The sequence below is a fragment of the Halichoeres trimaculatus genome, unplaced genomic scaffold (assembly GCF_033239565.1).
Source record: "Halichoeres trimaculatus isolate MK-OKI-2021-1 unplaced genomic scaffold, fHalTri1.1 fHalTri1_scaffold_16, whole genome shotgun sequence".
Lineage (NCBI taxonomy): Eukaryota > Metazoa > Chordata > Actinopteri > Labriformes > Labridae > Halichoeres > Halichoeres trimaculatus.
Genome location: NW_027437194.1, coordinates 9,802,873 through 9,828,805, shown reverse-complemented (window position 1 = coordinate 9,828,805; position 25,933 = coordinate 9,802,873). Strand labels below are relative to the sequence as shown.

The window sequence follows — 25,933 nt, the reverse complement described above, 5'->3', positions numbered from 1 at the left end:
AGGATGCCCCGTGCAGTGGGCTGTGTACACACGCCTTGTGAGGATGCATGTGAGCAGGTTTTATTTGAGCGAGGAGACCGAGTGTCAGCGTGGCAGTGGAGGGGAAATGATGCATCACGTCTGCAGTAGAGATAAAGCGCAGAGGAAGACATGAGGATGGATGATAGTCGACACAAGGCCCAAAACAAATGGCTTCTGCTGCAAGCAAGATGCAAAGAGAAACAGTGAGGCGGCAGAACTGAAACAGAAGCCAAGAGAACTCTACTGAGGTCGATCTGTGGTCGTTCTGTGGTTGATTTCGGCACCTAAAAAAATGCTCACATTTACTCTTAGTGGAGGACGGTTTCAGCAGCAGCTTAACCTCCATTTTACCCTGTTCTTTCTGACTTCATTTGATCAGAAAATGAGACCTACTGTTGCAAATATCCACCTTCAGTTTGCTGTTGATGCTAACTTAACACCTCCTCCATGATAACACTGGAATAATGCACATTTCTTCAAATACCAGTCTGACAATGCACATCATATTCAAGACTCAGAGTCAATACTTGTCTTTTTTATGGATAAACCTGTCATTTGTTATTTATTCAAGTTCATAAAATATCTGATCACTAAAATTTTAGAAAACATGGGACATCGCTACCTAATCTGTGTTTCAAAGGGCAAATTGTTTTAATGTGGAAAAACTCAAGAGTATTCAGTTTAATATGAATTCAACTGAAAAAAATAAAATCTTCTAATTTTTAAAGTTGAAAAGAGCTTGTAGCATTATTTTTAAATCAGAAATGCAACCAATATTTCTTCTAACTTTTTTTTTCTTAATGTATCATTTTTGTTATCAAGTGCCTGAATGTGTTGTAAGAGACATTAACAAATATTGCATCACACCTTTACTTTTGGTTTTAAAACTGTTTGAGTTTATAAATTATCTGAATAGTAGCACATTTTAGCTCATATTTTTAGATGTAGGAAGTAGTAACTTTTTATAGGTTACAGCTGAGTTTCTCCTTATTTAGTATGAATCACAAAGCTTCTCATTGATTCAACAGAGAAAAGTAAAAAATCTTATTTTTGAAGTTGGAAATAAAGTTTAGTATCGTGATTTTTAATCAGAAATTGTGAAACACTAAAATGTCTAAAAGACATGAAATAATGTTACATTACACCTTTATTTGTGCAGATAGAAAATTTAGATTATTAATTATCTATATTGATTATAATAGTTGTAGTTGACGTTTTTTATAAGCTTGAGGTGTAACCTTTTCCTTGTCCATACAGAAAAAATCACCATTTTCCTTTGTTTTATTTGTTTTACTTGCAGTTGTGTAAACACTTCCAGCTCTAATATGTCCCATTTTTATTTTACGCGCCCATTTTCCAGCTCTGTGCACCCTCCCCTGTGTCCAGCGAAATGCTATTAGCATTGTTAGCAGTGCTCTTGTCTGATGGTTGTCGTTCTACACTCACACCTTCCAGGTCAGAGGAAGGTTAGAGTGACCGACCCACCTCATGGTCTCTTGACAGGAATCTTGTTAGCCATCTATTTGTGCTAATACCTGAAGCTAATCAGGTAAAGCCACAGAGAGGAGTCCATGCACACACTCAGAGCCACAGAGTCTTACCGCTCCTCTCGGGTCTCTGGTCGTCTCCTGATGTCACACTTCATGTTTTGTCATCAGAGGATCTCCAGAACTCAGTGGCTCTACTGTACACCTCCTCTCTGTCTCCTCACCATCACACACTCGCACACTTACACACTCACACACCCTGTAGCCAAAGAGGCAATTACCATAGCAACAGCAGGTCTCATCCCTGCAGGCCCCTCCTCTTCCTCAGATAATGTTTCCATGAGTGTGGATTTAACTGCACGTCGTGAGATTATTATCCTCTGTCAGTGAGTTTGAGAGTAACACAGAGTGTGTCATTTTCCGCCAATAATGCCTGGTGCCATCTTCTATAATTATGAGCACTCTCTTTCTCTCTCTGAATACCGTGTGTGAGTGTGTGTATACTGTGTGTGAGTGAGGATACATTAGCAGGGAGCAGGAGAGGCTCACAATAAGAACAAGACAACCTCAATCCATTATTAAGGCTAATACAGTAAATACTGCAACCCTCCTTTACCCTAAGTTGCTTACATGGGGGCGTGTGTGTGTATGTCTGTGTCACACTGACCATCTTACAGTCAATATTATATCAGTGTTAAATGAGTTTGTTTTCTACATTTACAAACAGCATTCTGCACAGATTACAGCAGCATGGCTCTGTAGTAGAAGAGTCCACGTGCTAGATTGGCCTGTGGACAGCATTTGGAAGATAGTGCAAGGTAGACCTTAACCAGGCAAAAACGGGACAAAATTTGACTTTCGACTCTGGAAACTGCTCTCATGGGTTCACAAACGTTTACAGAGGGTTGTTCAAGAAGGACACATGATGGCAAACATGTTGCTGCCTTTCAATTTAGAATATGCACACACTTTTAGTCCTAGAAATTCATTCAGTAAGCACTTATTATGCTGTCTTTGCAATACTTCAATTAATTAGAGGTTTAAATCAACATCCAATTGTGTTTTTAGCAACATTTACAATTCAACAGGGAAAACAAAAAGACTATTAGTTTTAGGTGCAGAAAGGGTTAAACCAGTCTTTATTTTGATTTTTGCACCTCAAATTGCATTTTTTTGGCGATAGCTGGAACTGTCAGGATTAATTTATCAAAAAAGGGTTGATTGCAAAACATTTCAAAAGGACAATAAATCAATCCTGTGGGTTGGGGGGAGGTTAAGATCAGATGCCAAATGTACTTGTTTGAGCTTCCTCTATATGACAATTTATTCTTTCTGCTCTGTTGAAAAACAAGGTAAAAAGTGTGGTATGAAGTATTTGTTTGACAAGAAAAGCCATTTGAGGAGGTAACCTTGAGGGAATTTGTGATAAAAATGTTGAAATGTAAAAAAATAAAAAACCTTGATTAAAATTAAAGATAAATTATTTGTCTGATGTTCCTATGTGATTTGTTGCTCATTGTTGAACATCACAGAGTGACGTTACAATCCTTGAAGCTTGACCTTAGGTTCATTGAAATCAGTCGGGTTCATCCTCAAAGGACTTTGAATTTGTTCCAAATTTCGTCTCAGTCCATCCAAGGGTCAGGATCAGTCTTGAAACACAAGCCTTGAGTTGTTTGTCTCGGTGTCAGAAAGTGGTTTGTAACCAACGCAGAGTGTTTGCCCTTCTCACCGTGTGTCTCTGTGTCCTGCAGGCTTCCTCCTCTTCAAAGACTTCTGTATGAACGAGATCGACGAGGCAGTGCCACAGCTCAAGTTCTATGAAGAAGTAAGTCAGAAGTGTCCAGCGTGTGTGTATGTGTGTGTGTGTGTGTGTGTTTGGGATTAGATGGCATCATGGGATGGCTAAGAGATTAGGCACGGTAATCCCACTCATTGAGATTTAGGCCTCTCAGGGAGCGCCCGGTGTTGTTTGGTCATGTTGATGATCTGACCTCGTGTTGTCCGTCTCAGATTAAGGACTACGAGAAGCTGGACTCTGAGGAGGAGAGGTTGAGCCGCAGCCGACAGATTTACGACGGCTACATCATGAAGGAGCTGCTGTCCCTTTCACATGTGAGGACACACGTACAGATGTTCACACAAACACTCACACACACACACACACTGCGTCAATGATGCTCCACAGGTCAGAGACACAAAGCGCACACCTGTTGGACTCAAACATCTAACAGCGTGAATCATTGGGTGTTTAAGTGATTCAAAGGATAAAGAGAAGAGAAAACTGTTCCTTTTCTCCAGACTTTGATGATTTTCTTTAGAAATAATTTTTAGTTTCACCCCTGAGGTACTGTGGACGTCATAGATGGACGTTCAGTGGACATCGGAAAAAGACGTCATCTTGAGTAACAGTCTTAACCTTCAGGGGACCAAAGACGTCCAAAATTGAGATTGAAATGATGTACTTTGACTTTGACTTTGCACTGTGGGCTGGCTTTATATGTTTTTGCTATTTGCACCGACAGTCTACAAGTGCTGTTTTTAATTGATTCCCAATCGATCTGTATATCGTCAAAGTTCCTTAAACACATCACTTTGCAAAACTCTTTTCTTTCTGTTTACAATAGTTTTTGTCCAAAAAATTTGTTCAAGAAGAAAACAAAAGAAGTTTGCAAACATCTAAAATGAAGAAAAGGGGACATTCTTTGTGGCATTTGTTGCTACCGCTGCTCAGTTAAAAAGTGGAGGCTTTAACTAAAAATGTTCACTCAACAACCAAAACCCAAAAGTCACATCTGTAACTGCAGCGCTGAGAGTACCTGATGACCAACAGCATAAAATCCCCTCTTGGACAGCACCTTGTTATGTAAGAGCTCCTAGAAGTTCAACAGCAGGAGGAAACTTTTCCTCTGGCTGACTTTTACATAAAAGTCAGCAGAATCCAGTTTCCATGGCCTTCATGAGGCGTGTGGAAACTACAAATACAGGTAAAACTTACTTGGTGGTACAAAAGCTTTTCATGCTAGTTTGAAGGATATTTAGTCACTTACACACAGAGTTCGAGCTGCAAACAAGAAATTAGAATACCAACATGACAATACGGATGTATCAGGGGTGCACATGGCCTGGCAGGCTTGCCCCACGAGGTTTACCCTTGAGGGGGTGGCCTAGGTTTGAATCCAGCCAATGGCCTGTTTCCAGCATGTCATTCCCCACTCTCACCCCGTTACCTTCTCCATCCACTGTTCTCTCTATTCTGATAAAAAGCGTAAAAATCCCCCAGAAATCTAATTAACTATAAATAGAATATATCAAATATAATAAGTGTAACATGAAAAAACCAGTACAGGACTATTTAACCAGAAAAAAAATGTAAAGAAGGTTTAAATAAAACTTAATGCAAGCTTTTTTTCCCTTTACCAAAATATCTGTCCTGAAAAGGCACCTTTAAAATGATAGTTTAATATGGAAACAAAGGGAGTGACTCCACAGAAAATAAAGGATCATTCTGGCTATATTTTTATGTCCTTAACATAAATTCCAGTGATATAAATCCCATACAGACTGGGATGTTTCATTTTCTGCATCTTCTGGCAGAGATCCATTGCAGCTAATGGAAAAAAAATCACGTTCTAAACCCAAGTTTTGTATTAATCTTAGACCCAAAATTAATACTCATACCTTAAGAAAGACAGACCTCCACGATCAGGCTTCACTTCAGGAATGAACTCGATGCTCCCTTCCTAAATACATTATGTCAAATATGTCATATATCCTCACTCTGGCTGCGCTCTGTGCCAAATATCTCAGAGTATGATGGTCTTTGTTGTAGTTTTATTATCTATGAGTTATAGAGGGAGGAATGTGGACGTAACAGACTTCTCCTGTGAGTCTGAAGGTCCCATTAATAGACAGACTGAGCCAAGGATGGACTGGTTTTATGACTTTAAAGGATCAACAACTGTACCATTATGTAAACGGTGTAAAAGAAACTCAACATCACAGATATGTGGTGATTTTTTTCCACAGTTTCTTGGTCTCATAGACTGAATTTATTGGTTCAATCCTCAAAAAGTCTGAGAACTAAACAGACAGAGGTCTAAATCAACACAGACCATCACAAAAAAAACAGTTTCAGAAACCTGGAACCTGAAACCACAGTTCAGCTCCCTGCAAGATGGTTTTGGGATTTAAAGAAAAGTTTGAGCACACAGGAAGTTATTAAACACACCACCTACACACACTCACACACACACACTCACAAACACACATATAAGTCTTGTTGTTGGACGCAGTCTCTCAGCAGCAGAGCGCCCTGGTCATGACACACTTGGGGATCATCATCCTTGCACACACAGACAGGCTCACATGCATACACACACACACACACACTCACACTCACTCACACACACACACACACACACACACACACACACACACACACACACACACACAGTGAAAGAGAGAAGTGAAACTTCTTGTACCACTGCATTTTTGTAATGACCTCTTCTTTTATTTCCTTGTCTTTGTCTCTTCAGCCTTTTTCCAAGAAAGCGGTGGACCATGTGCAGAGTCACCTCAAAAAGAAACAGGTTCCCCCAACCCTTTTCCAGGTAATCAAACCACCTCCAACGTACCTGTCACACCTGTGTTTACGCTTCAATCTCCCTTTGATGTAATTTACAGTGTGTCTGTTCTTCACATGCACAGTTATTTTCAAAACAGGAACAAAACATGATGTAATACTCAAGAACGCATGTTCTTTGTGTTACCCTGACTCTTTTTAAATAACATCTCTTTTCCTGGTTTCTAAAGATTAAAAGTAAATTTGTGTTGTTGCTTAAAAGTTTGATTACAATTCAAACTTGGCACAAGGCTTAAAAAAGGTTCAATTTTCCATTTATTAGGCTGAAAAAATGTCCCCTTTAAAGAGCCACAAATTGAAAAATTTAAGTATTGATTTAGCACAAATCTTTTTCTGCCAAAATACTTAAACATTTGAAACTTTGATGGTTTGAATCTGTTTTTGCAGTCCTTTGTAGGAAGAATTTGCTGCAAATAAACTCATAGCCTTAGTGAATCATTTTATTATTTTGATGTGAATTACCTGATCACACACACAGATGAATAAACCTAATCTGCAGGATAGAACTGTTGGACTTCTTGTGCACAGTTTTTCATTTCAATCAGTGGATCTTTATTTATACAGCACCGAATTGCAACTATAATTATCAATTTCTATTTTTGTAATTGTATTTTATTAACAGAATCCCAACATCAAGACAAGATGAGAAGTCTTATCTCAACTTAACCCCCCATGAGTAAAACACTTTGCAGCAATTTAGCATGTTACAATGGAGAGGAACAGATTCATATTCATATTCATATTTAACAAACCAGTGTTCAAATAAAGGATAAAAAACACATCAACAAGCAAACACATATTTAGAGCAAAATGAGTAAAAACATCATCAAAAACAAATCAAATAATAATAAAACAACAACAAAAAAGGGATAAATGGGCAGGAAACTCAAACAAAACCAGACTCGTGTATAGGGATGGGTACCTTTCACACTTGGAACGATAGGGTACCGGTACCTGCTACCTGACAATCTGTATTGATACACAACGGTACCAACTTTTGGTACTTTTTTGTGTTTATGTGGTAAAAAATACCAATTTGTTCGATAATGAAACTTTTTTTTTCAGTTTAACATATTCATTCTTCAATATATAACCTTGCAATGCTGTGTGTAGGCCCAGCATGGAAAATTGCCTACTCTTCCACTCCCTCACAGTCACAAGGATGCATTTAGGTACCTACACATGGTACCTTTTAATTTTACCTAAATTGGTACCTGGTACTTTTGACGGAATTCGGTCAGTACCTATAAAAGCACCTTATTCTGTACCCATTCCTACTCATGTAAGACAGACATCTGCCTTGATCTCGATTTCACCTCATCCTGTTGACAATTTGACAAAACCTGACTTTTTGGCAGCACTGGTAAATTTTTGATATAAATGTTTATTTTTAAAGCACAAAACTTTAAAATTGATGGTTAAACCTTTGCTTACGCTCTATGAATTCACTCACTCATATAACTCTCCAGCTGACTGTTAACGCTGCTCCTCCTGTCTGGATACCGCCAGCTTTTTACCTTTTTACTCTCCTTCTCTCATTCAGATAAAATTTAACTAATGGCATTTGAGTGAAAGTTAAAAAAAATCATCAGTTTAAGTCCCATTTTAAACATATATTGGGGTGTAAAAGAGTAAACCCTGACTTTAAGATGAATCATTTGTTATACCATTGATAAAGTGGAAAAAAAAAAAAAAAAAAAACTTTTTCTAATTCTGATTAACTCTGATCAGCAATACAAGTACCTCTACCTGTGCAGAAGCAAGCTGCTTCTGAGACATTTTTCAAGTCTAAAATTCTAATCAACTCTGAAGCAGAACTAAAAGTTGGGCTGTTTTAGAGGGAACAAAGCAGTGAGGATGCAAAATGGAGCAAATCCATCTCTTGTTTTGCTTGTTTTCTCACCTCTAATCCAATCTACTTTATCCATACAGCTCATTCAAACACTGACAGATCTTTGCAAAGTGTTGCACAGTGGATTAAAAGATAAGCAAGTGTTATTTGTGCTCAAATTGAGGCGTTATACCTCATCCTAACCTCTAAATTAGCAGTTTTGGGATCCCACAGTAACTAAAAAATTAAATCCTCTGGTCAGAATCCGTCCACAAACAAAGTTTCAAACATGCACACACTCTCAAAGGAAGTGTTTGTGTTAAACATCTAAGCTCTGTGACACTGCTAGCTGCGATGTTGTCAACAGTTTGAAAGTTCAAACCTCTCATGAAGGAACTGTTTGTATCATTTCTTATTGTATTTTTAAACATCACATTCTCAGATTCATGCTGTTGGTAATTATACATTTAGTGAAGAGCATCGGCTGCCAAAAGGCCACCCAGGAAAATCCGATCCTGAAAACAAGGAACAGTTGTTTCCTTTCAGCCGCATAAATCTAATCAAGCATCTCCACATTTAGACCACAACATGCCTTTTAGTCTGGATCCTTCAAAACCATCCCAGTGACTTCATTCTGCCTCTGAGGTATTACATCAACCTGTCAGACTTTTGCACTCTGCTGAAGCGTGGCAGCGTCTTTGCAGAGTTTCTGCAACAAAAGAAAGAGAAGCTTAATGTCAGCCTCAGGATCTGACAACACAGGTCCAGCTCAGTCATCATAACAATACACAGAGAAGAGATTCACGGACATTTGCAAAGAATTTTTATCACGTAGTTACTGAGAGGAGCTGCTGTTTATGTCTGTCCCCCCTGCAGCCGTACATCGTGGAGATCTGTGACAGCTTGAGAGGGAAGATCTTCCAGAAGTTCATCGAGAGGTGAGACAGAGGTGGAGTTTCAGCATTTCTGCATCACTTACAGTAAAACCACCGCCTAACATCTTCTGTTTTTCTCCCCACCAGCGACAAATTTACTCGTTTCTGCCAGTGGAAGAACGTGGAGCTCAACATCCATGTGAGTATCAGCAGTAAAAGACATTTCAACATCTGATGAGTGAGCTGTGGAGGTATTTTTGAGTCCCCTAGATCTGTAAATCCTAAAACTTCAGGTAGAGGAAACGGTGAGCTCAGAGTCAGAGTTTAGATCCATCAGTTCATTAAAAACATTAAAAATCATTAAAATAAACAAAAACATCCATGAATTGCAGTTAGGTATGTCTCTTTGCACAAGTTATTGCACATTTCAATGTGTCTGGCTTCAGTTCTTTAAATGCATTATTAATTAAAAGTCAGTTAGATAAATAAATGGATTAAAATAGGAGATTTCGCAGCAGCAGTTTTGATCTTTAACACATTAACTTTAATTTTTCAAAAAAACAAACTATGATTACTACTCTTGATTTATTCAGAGCTTCAGACTGTCCTGAGATTAGGGCTGTTGTTTTCACTTCTTGAAACTTAAGGCAGTGTCTTTAAGCCTCGTACTCTACCTGGTCTTTTTCTTCACATGTAATCTGCTAATTTAGAGTTTCAGTTGATGCAAACATGTGAAACTAACAAGAGCAAGTCTGGAGAACTGTATTTAGAGGCTCATCTCCTACCTCTATCCTGGACACCTGCATGCACCTGTTTCTCTTTCACCATAGCGTCTTTGTCTCTGTGTTTCCGGATCAAAAGAGAAAACAAAACACACCACACCGCTCTTTAGTTCCACTCCATTTCATGTTCACGCTGCTGCATCAAAAATTAACAAAGAGTTGTAAAAACATGACGGGGGCTGTAACTCATTCATGTAACAGCTTCAGTGATCAGTTTAAGAGTTTAATAATAAAGCTCATATTGTTCATTATACAGCTCAAACCCGGATGCTACCAGGATGTAAACGCTTCTTATCATTCAGAGTCCAGCGCTGAAACTCAGAAACAAACTTAAGAGACAGTTTTACAGGTTCAAAGTTAGTATGTGTTGGCTTTTAATGAGGAGCATAAGTTCAGCACCTTTATTTACCTTTCTTAACTATGACTGGGTTTGGTTATGAGCCTTAGAAGTCGTTCATCCTGCCTCAAAACCTGCTGCTGTTCATCCTCTTGGAGTCTGTTTCTGTCTTAATGACCCTCTGCTCCTCCGTCCATCCTCAGCTGACCATGAACGACTTCAGCGTGCATCGGATCATCGGCAGAGGCGGCTTCGGAGAGGTGTACGGCTGCAGGAAGGCCGACACGGGGAAGATGTAAGAAAGCTAAACATCAGGAAACAGTAAAAGCACACTAAATGTTGCTATGACCGGCTCTGATGAAATCTTCTGTTTGAACGTCAGGTACGCCATGAAGTGTTTGGACAAAAAGAGGATCAAGATGAAGCAGGGGGAGACTCTGGCGCTGAATGAGAGAATCATGCTGTCATTAGTCAGCACAGGGGTGAGTTAAACACGCTAAGTTAGGCTCATTAAAGCACAAGCGATTCCCTCAGTGGAGGTTTAGATCAGTCATAAACAAAGACTGATGGTTCTGCTTCAGTCCACCACATCTTGACGGACAGTCTAGAATTAAATAACTCAGGCTTAAAATGTTAATTTTTTTTTACAGCATTAGTGTTGTTTACAAAAATGGTATTGATAAATGTCAACGAATTAACAACCCATTTTTCTCTTTTGGGTGTGTCAGAGACAAAACCTCAATCAACTCCTGGCCTGATGTCTGTTTCGTATTTTACATTTGATGGGTTTTTTTTGCTGTTAGTGTTTACAGCTCTGTGTCTTCCTCTCTAAGTATTTATGTTCGGTGATCTGTTGGTCGCATTTAAAGTGACGTTTGGGAGTTTGGACCATCCAATGCATTTGTTACTGCAGGTGCATTTAAGGGTAGTTAAAGTAAAAGTGAAGCATAGTCCTTGTTTTGTGTTTTACTGAAGCCAGAGATTGAAAATAGAGCCACAGTGTTTCTCACAGAAGGTGAGTTTTTTTTTCACTTGACTTGGATTAAGGATTTTTTTTCTATAACTCCACTTTTATCTGTGTGTAATGCTCTTTCCTTACTCTGTACATCAGCAGGAACAGCTCAGCAGCTTCACATTGAGGAGAGAGTCCAGGATCAGTTATTACACTCAGATATTGAACAAGAGAAAGTGATCAGAGAGACAAATGTTGAGGATTTAAACTTTTGATACAGCCCCTGACTGAAAGAAGATATTGAATGTCTGGTGCCTAAAACTAAAGAGGTCAAAAAAGACTAAAATGTCACTAAAGACTGAGACTAAAGAGCTGCTGGAACAAACACTATACCTGAACTGTTTTCACAGGAACGTGAAGCCGAGACTCTGATTTTTGCTTTCAAAGGTGGTTCTAACATCCACATTTGCCTGCGTCCTCTGATCTGGTTTCTGTGTCTGTCTCCCTCTCTCTAGGACTGCCCGTTCATCGTGTGTATGACATACGCCTTCCACACTCCTGACAAACTCTGCTTCATCCTGGACCTCATGAACGGTACGCTAACCTCCTCCGCACACACTTAGATTAAATCCGAGCTCCTAACATGGATAATATTACTAATCTGCCCTAAGACAGTTTTTCCACCCTGGAGTCCAGAGTTGATGTTTTTTGACCCTTCTGATGCTGATCAAGGCACTCTTTAAACTGTCCTCACACCTCATCGTCACGTTTCTGATCTCTGTGAGAGACAGCGGTCCTAGAACCAAAGCCTGGGTCACCTCCTGCAGTCAACACAGTCATCATCAGGGTTTCTATAAATACAGCTCATCAATACACCTGAAGACAGAGTCAGCCAGGCGCAGCTGAGAGCCACAAAAGGCCTCCTATTGATTCTCATTCTCCTCCTGAGAAGATTACCATAACATATTGATGGACATCGACCAGGCGAGAGGTGTCAGAGGTCGTTCTTACGCTCTCTTGTTCTCTGCGTGTGTGTGTGTGTCTGTGTGTGTATGTGTCTGTGTGTGTATGTGTCTGTGTGTGTGTCCAGGCGGTGACCTGCACTACCACTTGTCTCAGCATGGCGTCTTCAGTGAGAAGGAGATGCGTTTCTACGCAGCTGAAATCATCCTGGGTTTGGAGCACATGCACAACCGGTTCGTCGTCTACAGAGACCTCAAGGTGAGATCCTCCTCATCCTCCTCCTCCGTCTCCTCCTCCTCCTCCTCTTTAATCAGCTGTTTTCTCTAGAAGAGTCCAGAAACATTTAACTAAGCCTCCACATAAGATATCCCTCTCCGTTTGCACCAGAGCTCATGGAAAGTGTGTCAAATCAATAAAGCTGGTTAAATTTATGTCCTCTGTGCCAAAGAGCTTCAAGGTCACCAAGAACAGTTAAATCAGTCAGACGGGTTATTTTATTGCTGCTTCAAGCTGTTCTGCTGCAATTGAGATTGATAAAGCCCTGAGAGTTGGTGCTACCAATTCCTACAGGTGTCCCAAGTTTTCTTGATTCCCTCCAACCATGTCTGTGTGTATAACAGTAGAGTTGAACACAGCGTGGTACCAAACCCCCAGGGTGAGCATTATTGAACAGTATTGTTCTGCAGAAAGTCGTGTAAAGCTCTAAAAATGAGCAGATAAGACAATTGTTAAATTTACAGAAAGAGGTCTTTCCTCCAGAGAAATGAAGTCAAAGAAAGTCAAGGTGAGCTCAGTGAGGAGAGTTTCCTTCAGCATCCAAAGACACCCAGAAACTGGGACTGGAAACTCTAACAGGAAGAGGTCTGGCAGAGCCAAAGCCAAACCAGAATTAGAAGACCAGTTTCTGAGAGTCAACAGCTTCAAGCTTCAGCTTTAAAGAGGTCATAGTGTCACAGTCTCCGTTTCAGTTACTGTGAAGAGAAGACTTTGAGATGCAGTTTTGACAGGTCAGACTGCAGAAAGAAAGACATCCATCTCTAAGACAGAGACAGAAGAAGACATAGAGGCTTGGCTGGGCCATCAAACACCACCAATGGACTACTGAAGATGGGAAGATGGAACTTTGGGCTAATGAACCAAAGTTTAAAATCTTTGTTTCATCATTACGATTTTTGTACGTAATACGTGGAGTTGGCAAAGGAAAGGATGGTTTCTCAGTGTGTGACATCAAATGTAAACATGGAGGAGGACGCATGATGTTCTGTGGCTGTTTTTTGGATCCAGAGTCTGGGACTTGTGCAGAGTGAGAGGCACCCTGAACCAAAAACAGCTCCCACAGTATTCTGCAGTGCCCCCCATGCATGACTAAGCCTAGTTGGTTAGGGGTTCATCCTACAGCAAGATAAAGAGCTCAAACCTCAGTCCAAGCTCTGCCAGAACCACTTTAAGAACAAAGAAGTTAGTCAGGTTGAAAACATAAGGACACTGCCAGCACAGTCTCAGCCTGCAGACTTAAACTCTATGGAGCTGGTTTGAGATGAACTGGACAAAAGTGTGAGCAAAGAAAGCTACAGATACCTAACCTTTAGAGGACCATGAGACATCAAACAACATCATTTCAGTAAGTATTGGCCATTCTGTGAAGCAGGAGTAACACATCGAGGATCTCTCTCTGTTACTTGGGTTGACTTAACCAGACTTTCACAATCCTGGTAAATGGTACTAAAAAGCTGGACAACGACTCAGTACTTGAACCCAGGGTTTTCCAGTCTTAAACAGTGAGCTCTCACATAAAAAGGGCAAGGTTTGCAGCGTCTGACCAATCGCAAACATGGAGGAAATCTGCAGAGCAGCTCATATTCGCTGATATCTTATCCAGATCTTAACCTGCTCTGGAGCAGCTTAGCCATTCAGCATGAGTTACCATGATGTGTTATCCTTACAGTCTTACTGTAAGGATAATAGTGATGAGGAGGTCGTGGGATGAAAAATCCAGGGTGAAGCCTGAAGTTACCTTGAGAAGAGAAAATCCAGCTTCTGAGTAGGAGAGAAAGGCCTCAGGAGGGAGTCAGGGTTCTTTCTGGATCTTCACACTTTTTTTCCCCGGAAATTGCATCTTAAGTTGTGAATTGGTGAGGTCTCCAACACTGATTCCTTCGTTCATGATTTTATCTCCTTCATTGTCATATCAATCCCTCCCTCTGTCTCTCTGTGGTCCCACAGCCGGCTAATATCCTGTTGGATGAGCACGGACATGTTCGGATCTCTGACCTCGGCTTGGCCTGCGATTTCTCCAAGAAAAAGCCCCACGCCAGTGTGTGAGTATCTGTGTGGGGGGGGCTTTGGGTGTGATTTCTTTCTCTCTGAAATGAGTGTAGGATATAATAATGCAGGGATAATGCACAGCAGATGGTTTGTTATGGTAGAAAAGAGCTCACACACGCACATTCAGGAGTTATTTCTGCAGCTGACTGTATGTTTTCCCGCTAATGACACCGCAGCTTCTACAGAAATCAATAATTTGACATGAAATATTGATTTAATAATGGTTTTATTGCTCACACTTGAGTAAAAAGAGGATCCGTGTACACAGAATGCTCACTCAGAGCCCATGAAGCTGTTTTTAGAGCGTATATATTTTATTACTCTTCGTCTCTTCTTAAATTAATCCAGCTCGAATGGGACTCAAGCGTGTGAGCTCACCTGGTGAGTTGTAATAATAATAGTTGTATGTGTGACGTGTGTGTGTTTCAGGGGGACTCACGGCTACATGGCTCCTGAGGTGCTTCAGAAGGGGACGGCGTACGACAGCAGCGCTGACTGGTTCTCCTTAGGCTGCATGCTTTTCAAACTCCTCCGAGGGTAAGGCTCGCACGCCGTGTCCTCACATCCTCCCTGCTTCAAGCCTCCTCTCCCTTCCTTCAATCCCCTTTCCCGCACTCTTTCTCTCCTCCTCGTCTCTTTGGAGTGTGTTTGATCTAGTGTGTGTGCGCGCAGCCGTGTGTGTGTGTTTGTTTGATCTGGAGTGTGTAAATGCCACAGGTCTGCGCCCAGTAGGTCAGAAAGCAGGTAAAAAGGGGGAAGAGAGGGTGAGTGTGTGCTGAGAGGCAGAGCGAGCAGAAAAGGAGAGAAGAGTGTGTGTGACGTGTCTCTCCATTGATGTTTGGATCAGTGTGTTTGAAGACTTTAAAGAGGAAGAGTGTGTCAGGCTTTGGTGAAAGGTTGGCTGCAGGAGGGATATATATTTTTACACCAGAGTCAGAATCTTTCAAAGTAAAGCTCAGATCAGTTTTCTTATTTACAAAATAAAATGACGTCACCTCAGAGATTCAAACTGGTGCATCAGTTTTCTGCTCTGGAAATTTGAAATTTTAGGATTTTGCATTAAAGGTTTGAAAAGATGAGATGGATTACCAACAGCGAGTCTCTGTGCAGAGCTTTGAAAGAGTATAAAACTTCATGTACAGCTATAAATTAGACAGACAACAGTTTACTCAAACAGTCTGACTTAGCTGCAGGAGAAAAAACAAGAGAAGTCCCTGAGAGTGTTTCTGATCTGTGAGTTTTGATCCTTCTTTAAAGTCAGAAACTGTCAGAAACGAGTCATCCCTTTAGGAGGAACAGACAAATCCGTTAAAGGGAAAAATCTGGGAAGATCCCAGCCTCATAAACAGCTGACACTTCTCATCCTCCTGTGTGATACGACCATTGAAATGGAGGCAAAGGTGTTTTCTTTTTTTAATTCAGGAAGGAAAAAAGTTTGGTTATTGTGATATTTGTTAGAACCAAAAGAGTAAACATAAGACATGAGGGCAAAGGAGAGAAGCATCTTAAAAATAATACTCATTACAAACTTTGTTTATATTGCACTTTCCAAAACAAAGTGCTGAATAATGAGCAAAAAATTTGCGGATGTTTTTAATAGAGCTTTAAACCTTTATCACCCAAGTGTTATACAAGCCATCCGGACTTTTTTGCTGTTCTGTCCTCAAAAGAGTCAGAGATCATGCCCAGAAAAGCTCATCCTCTATTCTTTCAGGGAATGTTTTTTTTTATCTTGTCCAAATAGTCATAGAGTTACGGTAATGAGAACGCCTTGCATCAGTTATAGCATGTTATTAAAATGTTATTAAAATACCCCAGATATCACTGTAAAGCTTGTCTTTTTTCTCTTTAAGAAGCTGTTTGAGTTTTCTCGCTAGCCCAAATGGTTGAAGAGTTACGGTAATTTTAAAAAGCACTTGTGAAATAGGAGCACTGGGAGTTCAGTGGGTTTTAATGAGTTAAAAGTAAATAACAAGGTGTCCACTCTGATATCCACAAGGAGGTTGACAAAAATAAACTCTGAGGATTTAGCCTTTAAAGAGGGGGTATTGTGCTTTTTTTAAAGTCTTTATTTTGTCCCTCTGGTGCCTCCATAGTAGCTTCATATGATTTACAAAGTCCCCCTTTTATTCCTACTAGTGTTTTAAAAACCCTCGTTTCAGGCTTTTTAAGCCGCTGTCTCTTTAAGAAACCTTCCCTCTGTTTGGGCAGCCCTCTGGAAGCCCATCAGAGGGCGGAGCTTTGCTGTTTGAGCCCTGTCCCTCCAATGAAGTGGTAATAACCTCATCATTTTAGCTAGTCTGATGAAGATCCCATGAAGATCCTTGACTTCCTCCCACAGTCCAAAAACCTGCTTGTCAGGTCAAAGGTCACTCTGAGCTGTCTGATGGCTGCTGGATTCAATCCTACAAGCTTTTGGTCTCCATTCCTCCTGTTGCTTCCCACCATGCACACACAAATCCACAGAATCATAAGCTTAGATATGCTGCATGTTGGTCTAAAGTCGTGTCAGTTTAATGTCTCTCTTTATGGAGCGTTGAAGCATCTTAAAGGAGAATGAATCCTCACTCAGATGATCAAGCCTCTGCAGAGTAAACACAAGCTTTAAATCATCCCTAACGTCTTCCTTACTGCTCCACCATGTTTACATTCTGCCTTTTTAATTAAATGAGGATGTAAAGAAACCGTCTCCCTGATTGCATCCATAAAGTTCAGTCCTGGCTTTATTGATCAACATCCACCCCATCTTCAGCCGAGCGTTCTGCTCTCATTTCACTCAGGCTGAACAATTAAAGTCATCAAACGCAGCGAGGAAGCTGCCTCCCCGCCATTAAAGCTGTCAGTTGTTGTTTGATCACTTTCACTAAGTGGACTCTCTTTGTGTCTTGAAGAGAGATGCTGGCCTCTGCCGTAAAAACGCTCCCTTGATTTTTACGGGGTCGGATCCGAGCTCCTGCGATCAAATACGTGTTTGTGTCTCAGAAACAGCTTATTGTGGCCTTTTCTGCTGTTTCAGCATCAGAGGAGGTCTGGATCTGCTTCATTTCGCTTCTGAAACGATAAAACAGGAGTCTTAATCATCTGTAAATCAAACTGGAGGATGTAGAAGTTGCTGGAGAGAACAGAAGGAGGCTGTTGTGTGTGGAATATTCAGTTTTCCAGTAGTTGAAAAAAACTCTATAATCGCATAAATCCATAGCACAACGGCAGTTTGGTTAAACTTCTAACCTCGGTGTTACGATGAAGGTGTTGCCTGAACGCTGATAGAACAGATCCGCACAGTTATCGAACACAATTTCTGAAATTATCCTCCAATTCTCTACACACTCCAGCTCTCTTAAGGCTCCGAGTCAGCACTCCAGCATGCAGCTGCTTAATTAGAGTGAGTAAGATCTGGGTCATTTCAAATTACCATTCCTTCATTTATGGCAGTGTAATATTTATGAGCTTCAGTCTTCATGATAAGGAGGTTCGAAAGGTGTGATGATCTGAGTTTGTCTGATTGATTCCTTCTCTTTTCCCTCACCTCACCTCACCCTTCTCCCCCTCTACCTCCTTCAGTCAGAGTGTGAACGTCTCTTTCTCTCCTTTGCAGGCACAGTCCTTTCAGACAGCACAAGACCAAAGACAAACATGAGATTGACCGCATGACGCTCACCATGGTAAGACACACACACGCCGCCTGCGGATGAGCAATAACAGTCACTTTTCTAATCAGGAGTCTTTGAGTCAACACGTTTAAAACCCACAGGCCGAGTCTTTACTGAACCCTGAACACATGGGTTTGGCCTTGTTTACCGAACAGTAATACCAACTGTACATAGATGTTCACAGCCCTTTGCACACTGTGCATTTGTTTGTGAACATAGCAGGGAGATCCATCTTGGTCTCTGAAGGTGTCAACTACTCTGAAAGGGATTAATGTCTCTGTTTGAGCTCCCCTCTCCTTCTCACTCCCTCTTTGTGTTGACTGCTGTGTCATGTGAAGACACAGGAGATCAAGCATATGACAGAAACCCGGCTTAGATAAACTGGACGAGCAGCCAAGTTATGAGAGTTAAAGTAAACCCTTCAGGTCACATGGTGTAAGGAGTCAGGTTTACTCTGAGAGCCTCGGATCAGGTGCTTTAAAAACACAGAGTCTGAAAAACAAGCTGTGCAGCAACATTTCACCTCCTCTGAAACCATTTCAAATCCTCCAATCCTCGTTTCTTCACGGAGATGTTGGAGCTTCGCCGAGCAGAGAGGCTCCTGTTTTTATAGGCTCAAGTTAAGGTGGAATACCCATGTGCTTAAACCTTGTTCTGATTGGTCTAAAGGTGAAAGCTTTGAAATTGCACATACAAGCTTCTCAAAAATGACAGTTTATGATAACAAAAAAGAGAAGTATCCCTGCAGAGTTGGATGCAGACTTCCTTGTCTGTGTAAAGAGCCTTTCTGCACCTGAAACACCTGTTGCGTTCTTTCTTTAATTCCCCCAGAATTGTCTTTATAAGATCTTTTTTACTTTGCATTTAAGGTGCTGTATTTATTAATGTTTGAACTCAGTGTTGTATATTACCAAGTTTGCAACCGTGGCTTAATATTTATTGAACAGACCACACAAACAAATTGTTGTGCAACTTATATACACTAGAGATCAAAATTAGAGAACAATTTATAAACACTTGTTTTTTTCCAGAATAATGTAATCCTCAATGCTCAACATTTAAAGGATTCTTTGTGGTGGCAATGCCATACCACTGGAACAGTGTTTTACATCAAAACATAAAGCATTGACAAAAACAACTTCATTTTTGAAAAAACATGATGATCAAAATTAAAGAACAGCAACGCCTGTAGTACAAAGAAAGATAATAACATCATTTTATGGAGGTTACAATGATCAAAACTTAGTAGGAAGTGTACAGGCCTCTGCTGTGAATTACTGCAGCACATCTACGACCACAGGACATAACCAGTCTCTCACTCTGCTCTGCTGTGATTTTGGTCCACTCTTCTTCCAGTCTTTTCCACAGTTCAGTGATAGTAGTGGGTTTCTTGGTCATAACCTTATCTCCAAGGATTTTCCAGAGGTTCTCTATTGGGTTTAGATCGGGACTCTGGGCTGGCCAATTCATTGCTTCAATGTTTTCACTTTTAAGGAACTGCTTTACTTGTTTTGCTGTGTGACAAGGGGCGTTGTCCTGCATGAAAATTGCTTGCTGATTGGGTGATGAATGCAGGTAAGGAATCAAATGCTGTCGAAGGAGGCTTTTATACACATTCACATTCACTCAGCCATGTAGCTGTATTAAAGGCCCAACTCCCGTTGCAGAAAACACTCCCCACACCATAACACTTCCTCCTACACCTTTCACTGACTTCTTTACACACTTTGGGTTCAGTCTTTCCCCAGTCTGACGCCGAACATAGTGTTTTCCGTCAGACCCAAACAAATTAAACTTGCTTTCATCACTGAAGTGAACTTTGGACCAGTTTTCTTCTGTCCACACAACATGTTCCTCAGCAAAGGGTAGTCTAGCCTTTTGATTCTTTCTGCTAATGAGAGGTTTGGTCACTGCAGAGTGGACTTTCAGTCCAAATGTTCTCAAACGTCGAGACACTGTATGACAAGATACTGTCGTACCCTGTTGGTCACTGAACTGGCGAGCAATTTCAGCTGCAGTGTTAAACCGATTGTCCATGGAGGTTCTCCGTATTATCCTGTCCTCTCTTTCAGTTGTCTTTTGTGGACGACCAGCCTTCTTGGTGGACTTAAATGAATTTGCGGCTTTGAAGAGATGTAATATTCGGGATATCACATATTTGGAACGGCCAACTTCTCTCGCTATTGCTGACAAGGTCATCCCTTTGGTCTTCATCTGGACAACCTGCTGCTGGAGGGTTTCTGTGACTTTAGAACGGCTTGCCATCTTGTGAAGTCAGTGAGAACTGGAAGTTAGGCTGCCAGTTAAATAGGGTTTGTCAGATAATTAAGGATATTGGCACCAGGTACCAGACTAACACCAATTACAGGGAGGGATCTGAAAGTGTTCTCTAATTTTGATCAGTGTCCTTTTTTGAATATCTGATTTAAGTTTTTTATTCTGTGTTTCAGAATAAATTTAACTTGTGCAATATGCTCAAAAAACTGACCTTGAACTTGTGTTTGAATACATTTATGAGAGGACAATGGAATGAAGTTTCCATTTGTAAAATTGTGGTGTGTTCTCTAATTTTGATCTCCAGTGTAGATACAGGGCTTGACATTAACACCTGCCAACCTGACAAATTCTGGTGAATCCCAGCTGTGGAATTATTTGATTGTAGTTTTCTGAAACGTCATCTAAAATATTAAACCCATTGCAATATGAGGCTATTAGACTACAACTCTCATAAGCACTGCCTGCACACATTGTTTGCTTATTGGTCCATTCCCAAAGTCTTATGGTGACGTATCTGCTGTTAGGCGCTCAGACTTCATCTACAGCCTCCATCTTGAACACAGCGACAGCTCCTGGTGTTCAATGCCTGACAACGTGGTTTAAAAGTTCAAAAGCCCTGTATAGAAATGAAGATTTCTTTTTCCCTATCAAATTATTAAAACTCAAAGCTTTCTCTCTTTGCACAGATCCTTTCTGTAGAGTTGTCTGACACCCAAAACAGGAATCTATCGGTCTCAGTTGTGTGCACAAGCCCTCGAGTAGGTGGCTTGGGTTCAAATCCAACGTGTTGAACTTTTCTCTCATCTCTCCTCATCCATATTTCCTGCTCTACCTGTTGTCCCCTGAAATTAAAGGCGTTAAAAGCCTCAAAAATGTAACTTTAAAAAAACAAAAAAACAAAACAGGAATCTGAGCCTGTCAAATATTAGAAAATGTATCGATTTCATACGGCGAGGAATCTGCCAGCTGCTGGCTTCAACTGTAACCTACAATAGGATCTTGTCACTTGAAGGAGTTTTTCATGATGTTGAAACAGTCTTGCTTTTATCGTCTTTATGACCTACAGACTAAAATGAAGTTTTATTCCTTGTTCCTAACCCTTTTAGCGTAACGAGTCAAGTTGATGTCTGTCCCTTACTCCTAAGAGTCTCTGTTATGAACTCTGCTGGTGAATTTTGTCATTGAGAGGTAAATAACCAAGCAGGAGGAGGTTTGTTTCTCATGTCTGATTGTGATTGTTAGCAGGGTTGTTAAAAAAATATCTACAAACAGGATTTAAAGTTGGTTTTAGTGTGCGAATGCTTTACTGCTCTATAAGGACTACAGAGTTAAATCATCTGCAGATTATAGTATTTAGACATTTATCGGGACAAACCAACACATTTTCCCACCTTTGTTAATCTAATTTATGGTAAAAAAAAACAGGGTTTAAAAGTTTCAGCCGTCACTAGTGAATAATTTGACGCAGCTGCTTATCAAAATATGACCCCGTCACTCTTCAGCCTGATAAAAATTGACTAAGACCAAAATTGTAAATAGAAGATTTTACTCATCTTTACCTCAGTGTCGTCTTTATCCTAGAAAGCACTACCTAGTTCCTCCAAAGAGGGCGCCAGAGTCACCAAAACATAAAACCTCCTCACAGAAGCTTTAAAGAAGCCTGGCAAGTATTTATCTAAGGAAACAGACGCCTGTAAGTTTGCTCTGTTTGTCTTTGTTCTGTAAGACTGTTTACAACCTGTCTGACATCGAGCCACTCGTGTTCGTCAGAAGTTTCGCAACTTTCCTCGAATGTTTTACACAGAGGGAGACAAACATCTTAGAACAAATGTTTGATGGAGAATAACTGTGACTGAAGTTTACATACTGCCAGAGGAGGAGGGGTGACGAGTTAAGTAACCAGAAGTCTTCAAGTCTCTGGTGTATCGTTTTGTTTGTGGGGATTAAAAGAAAGTCCTTAACAAAGCCTGAGAATCATTAGATATCATGGCCCTTATGACCTGGAGTTTCCAGGAATCTGAGACTGATCACTGAGCAGAAAGTCTGCACAGCGCTTTGTGTGTCATTGTGTGTTGGAGGAACACTCAGCTCAACTTTTTGATGTCATGGGTCAGATTCAGCAAACACTCGCCATGAATGGCGTCCATTGAGCCCACCCGGTGACATATCTGCCCTCGCCCACACTTTTATTTTCTCTCTGCGCTCACATCTGAGTCTGAACGCTCTGCGAGGGCGACATGTTGTGTTTGAGCGCTTCACGATGACAAACTGCAGAGGGAGGTTTATCATCGCGGCCTCACTCCTTGCTCCTTGCTCCTACCGGCAGGTACCGTCACCGTGGAGCTCGTCCCAGTCTGCAACCGGGCAGCTTCCACAGGCATCCTTTAGCAGAACAGGACCATCAAACAGAGAAAGCATCATCTCCACATCACAATAAACCCAGATTAGGATTTAATCTAGCTACTTAATCTGGTTTATCTCTTTAATCCTTGTCTGCTGATGTGTGTGAGAGAAAGTGTGTGTGTGTGAGGGGGACAGGCTGTAACAGAGAGCTAAAAATATTCCTCTATATGTCTCAGTGTTTATTAAAGCTGATGAATGGTCGTGTTACATAAACACAGTGGAGCAGAGCAGAGAGAATCCCAGGATGAGGAGCCGGGACAGGAAGTGACAGATCGGAGAAAAGATGGAACAGATCCCAACGAATGTCCGTCTGAGACATCTCCACAGAGCAGCTGACATGACGATAGAGGAAGAGGGGCGGGGGCTGGCTTTAGGAGGTCCTTACGGGGCCAAAATGGCTCAGAAGGTCTACTGAGATACAAATAACCCAACACCACCTCATACAGAGATTTCACAGATTCATTACTGATGTTGAGAGCACTGTTTGAAACCTTCTTAAAATAATACCTGGAGAGGTATTAAGTCCTCATTCATAGTCTTAGTTATTCAATAAAGCACATTCCTGGACTTTTACCAGCTGAAACATTCACATAAGTCAAATCAAAAATATTCTCCAAACTGCATTCATCTTAAAATCTATCTCATCCAGATGTGTGCCTAATTTATTGCACCCATTTTGCCATAATTTTAAAACGCTTTAGGTAATTTAACACGTCATGGATCCCTAGGGAGGGAATACAGTCTGACGTGCCAGCACAGGAACATGTTTCAATAGAAAAACTGTGTTAAGATTAAATTAATTTTACACCTAAAGCAAAAAAAAAGAATCGTTTCAAAATTTTTTCAACATGTTATCATTTTTAAACATCATTCATTACATTTAGCAACTTACAATCAAACTTTTAACAAAGTTTATATAAATCATCTCCTGTAAAAAAGATATTGTATAGGTTGACTAAACACATAAATTCACTAAGCAGAGAATGAAAATATAAAAGTAAATGTATAAAAACCAATAAAAGAATAAATAAACATGATGTGATATCTATAGGTAAATAAAGGAAATGTGCAGTTACATAAACATACTACGTCACACATGCAATTTTTTTTATTTAGTGATTAAAAAAGGGTAAAAACAGTATAAATATGTAAGGAATAAAATAAAACATTCTTGAAATAAAAATTACAGTAAAACAAAACCAGTGATTCTAATATTATAAGTAGTGAGTAATTGAAAAACATGAACAGGCACTGTTCATGAAAAACATGAACAGGCACTGGAGTTTCAGACTGAAAAACGTTAAGCCAGCTTAGGTGAATCGAGACAAGCTTAAGTTGTTTTTGAGTCTCAGGTCATTAAGTGCTTTGCACTGAGTTTCAGTCACACTCTCTGGAGCTCAGTCTTGTGGATATGCCCTCTATAACATCAGGAGACTACACAGCTTCTGGTACAGGCCCTTGTGCTTTCACGCATCGACTACTGCAACTCTCTTCAAGCAGGCCTCCCTGTGTGTACATTTAAACCACTGCAGATGATCCAGAATGGTCTTTAACCAGCACAAAACAGCACATCACCCTCTCATAATCCTTCTTCACTGGTTTCCAGTGGCAGCTCGAATCAAATTCAAAGCTCTTCTTCTAGTTCACAAAACAGTGACAACATCTTCTTCTGCCTACCTGGAGTCCCTCATCCAGGTCTACACTTCTTCTTGCCCACTACACTCTGCTTGGGAAAGACATCTGGTGCTCCCAGCCCAGCACGGCTCTAAATCTCTAGCCAGACTCTTCTCCTTTGTTGTGCCCAAATTTTGGATTGAATTACCTTCTCTATACTACCCACATAGTCCCTTTCTACTTTAAAAAGATGTCTGTAGCAGAAGGTTGAACAATGTTGTTGATGTTGATTTTTAATTGTGGTTAGCTGTGGCTACATTGTTTTAGATGGGGGAAAAAACACTTTTTCTGGCACCAGATAGCAGCACCTGCAGCCCTTGTCGCACTAAAGTTTTTCCTTCTGTCTTAATTCTTCCTTGTGTTGTACATCCCTTTGGAAAAAAAGTGCTAAATAAAACTGTAGAATTTTTATATAAAGAAACTAAAAAGTCTATTTAAATAAAATTCAGACATATATAAACAAGAGAAGGAGTGTCCTTGGAGGAAGTGGGGGAAGATGGTGATATAAACTTATATGAATTTACCTTCTTTATTGTCATCCTTACACATTAACTGAGCAATAGTGCAATACATAACAAGGATTTATGAAGCACAAATTCATATGAGGTGAATACGTTTAGAAAACTTAACAGTGAGGCGCCGTTTAAGGGGGGTAACCCCTCTGCTTTGAGAAGCTGTGTGGTGTCGTCCATGCTGTGTGCTGCTTCTGTGTTTAATTCAGTCTTATCTCCGTGGTTACAGTCTATATATTTTCCATAAAGGAGTCCTATTTTGAGCAGCTTCTAGTGAACCGGTCCATCTGTAGGTTCAGTGAGTGTGTGATTTTTTTCCTGTTTGATAGATGTCGTTGATTATATCTACACACTCTTCTCCTGTGAGAGGGTCAGAGTGCAGCCTGCAGGAGGAATTTTAAGAAAGTTACAACAACCAAAAAGTTAGTTTGCTGTTTGGAAGTTTAAGCTAATTCATCAAAATCTGCTGGTGATGACAAAAGGAAAAACATATACTTTATACATAGATTTAGAGCTCTAAAGACAAAAATTAAACAATGAACTAAATGTTAATGTTTAAATGTTCCTTGAAGTGTTTCCAGAAGATTCTACCACAGGGCTTTAACTGTACTGAAGAGTTTTTATTGTTCCTTTAAACACACACCAAAGAATTCTGGGGACTGTAGTTTCCAAATTAAAGGCACATATGTGTCCCACTTGGAAGAAAAAAAAAAGTCTTATCACCTTTTATATCTTCTTTGATGTTGGACAGTCAATGTTTCTGGACTAATGCGTATCATGATCCTTTTTCAAACTCCAACCACAAAGTACACTTGAATTATCTTCGGTTTGTCTAATAGGGACAGAAAAATGACTATTAACAGCTTTCCACTGCAGGTATCTTAGGCGTCTTTGCAAGTTTGCAACAGAGAAGTTCTTTGGACATCACTTTGCGCTTTCACACTCCATTGAAAACAGTTAAATATTTGTTTACCGGTCGTCACTCTGCATCTGAGGCTTCATAAACATGCAAAATTTAACTTAACATTGTAAAGCGTACGTCCACCTGTTGCACCTCACTCAAAGAGAGCTGGCAACAAATGGATTCTCTCTTCTTCCTGCTGTAATGAGCTGCTGATCCGTGGGTGCATTATTTCTGGTTTATGCTACTTAAAGACACCTGTTCCTGGAAGGCATTTTACCATACAAGAGGTTGAAAC

General features: G+C 40.4%; 1 protein-coding gene across 1 annotated transcript in view; it reads left to right on the top strand.

Moving 5' to 3' along the window:
• Positions 1 to 25,933, top strand: part of grk3 (G protein-coupled receptor kinase 3) — a 75,122-nt gene that overhangs the window by 38,843 nt on the left and 10,346 nt on the right. Inside the window, exons 3-14 of the mRNA XM_074690138.1 lie at positions 3,263 to 3,336; positions 3,522 to 3,623; positions 6,047 to 6,121; positions 8,861 to 8,922; positions 9,007 to 9,058; positions 10,182 to 10,273; positions 10,361 to 10,460; positions 11,446 to 11,524; positions 12,021 to 12,151; positions 14,117 to 14,211; positions 14,648 to 14,755; positions 17,814 to 17,880. Coding sequence (XP_074546239.1) covers positions 3,263 to 3,336; positions 3,522 to 3,623; positions 6,047 to 6,121; positions 8,861 to 8,922; positions 9,007 to 9,058; positions 10,182 to 10,273; positions 10,361 to 10,460; positions 11,446 to 11,524; positions 12,021 to 12,151; positions 14,117 to 14,211; positions 14,648 to 14,755; positions 17,814 to 17,880 — 1,037 coding nt within the window. The remainder of the gene's footprint in view (positions 1 to 3,262; positions 3,337 to 3,521; positions 3,624 to 6,046; positions 6,122 to 8,860; positions 8,923 to 9,006; positions 9,059 to 10,181; positions 10,274 to 10,360; positions 10,461 to 11,445; positions 11,525 to 12,020; positions 12,152 to 14,116; positions 14,212 to 14,647; positions 14,756 to 17,813; positions 17,881 to 25,933) is intronic.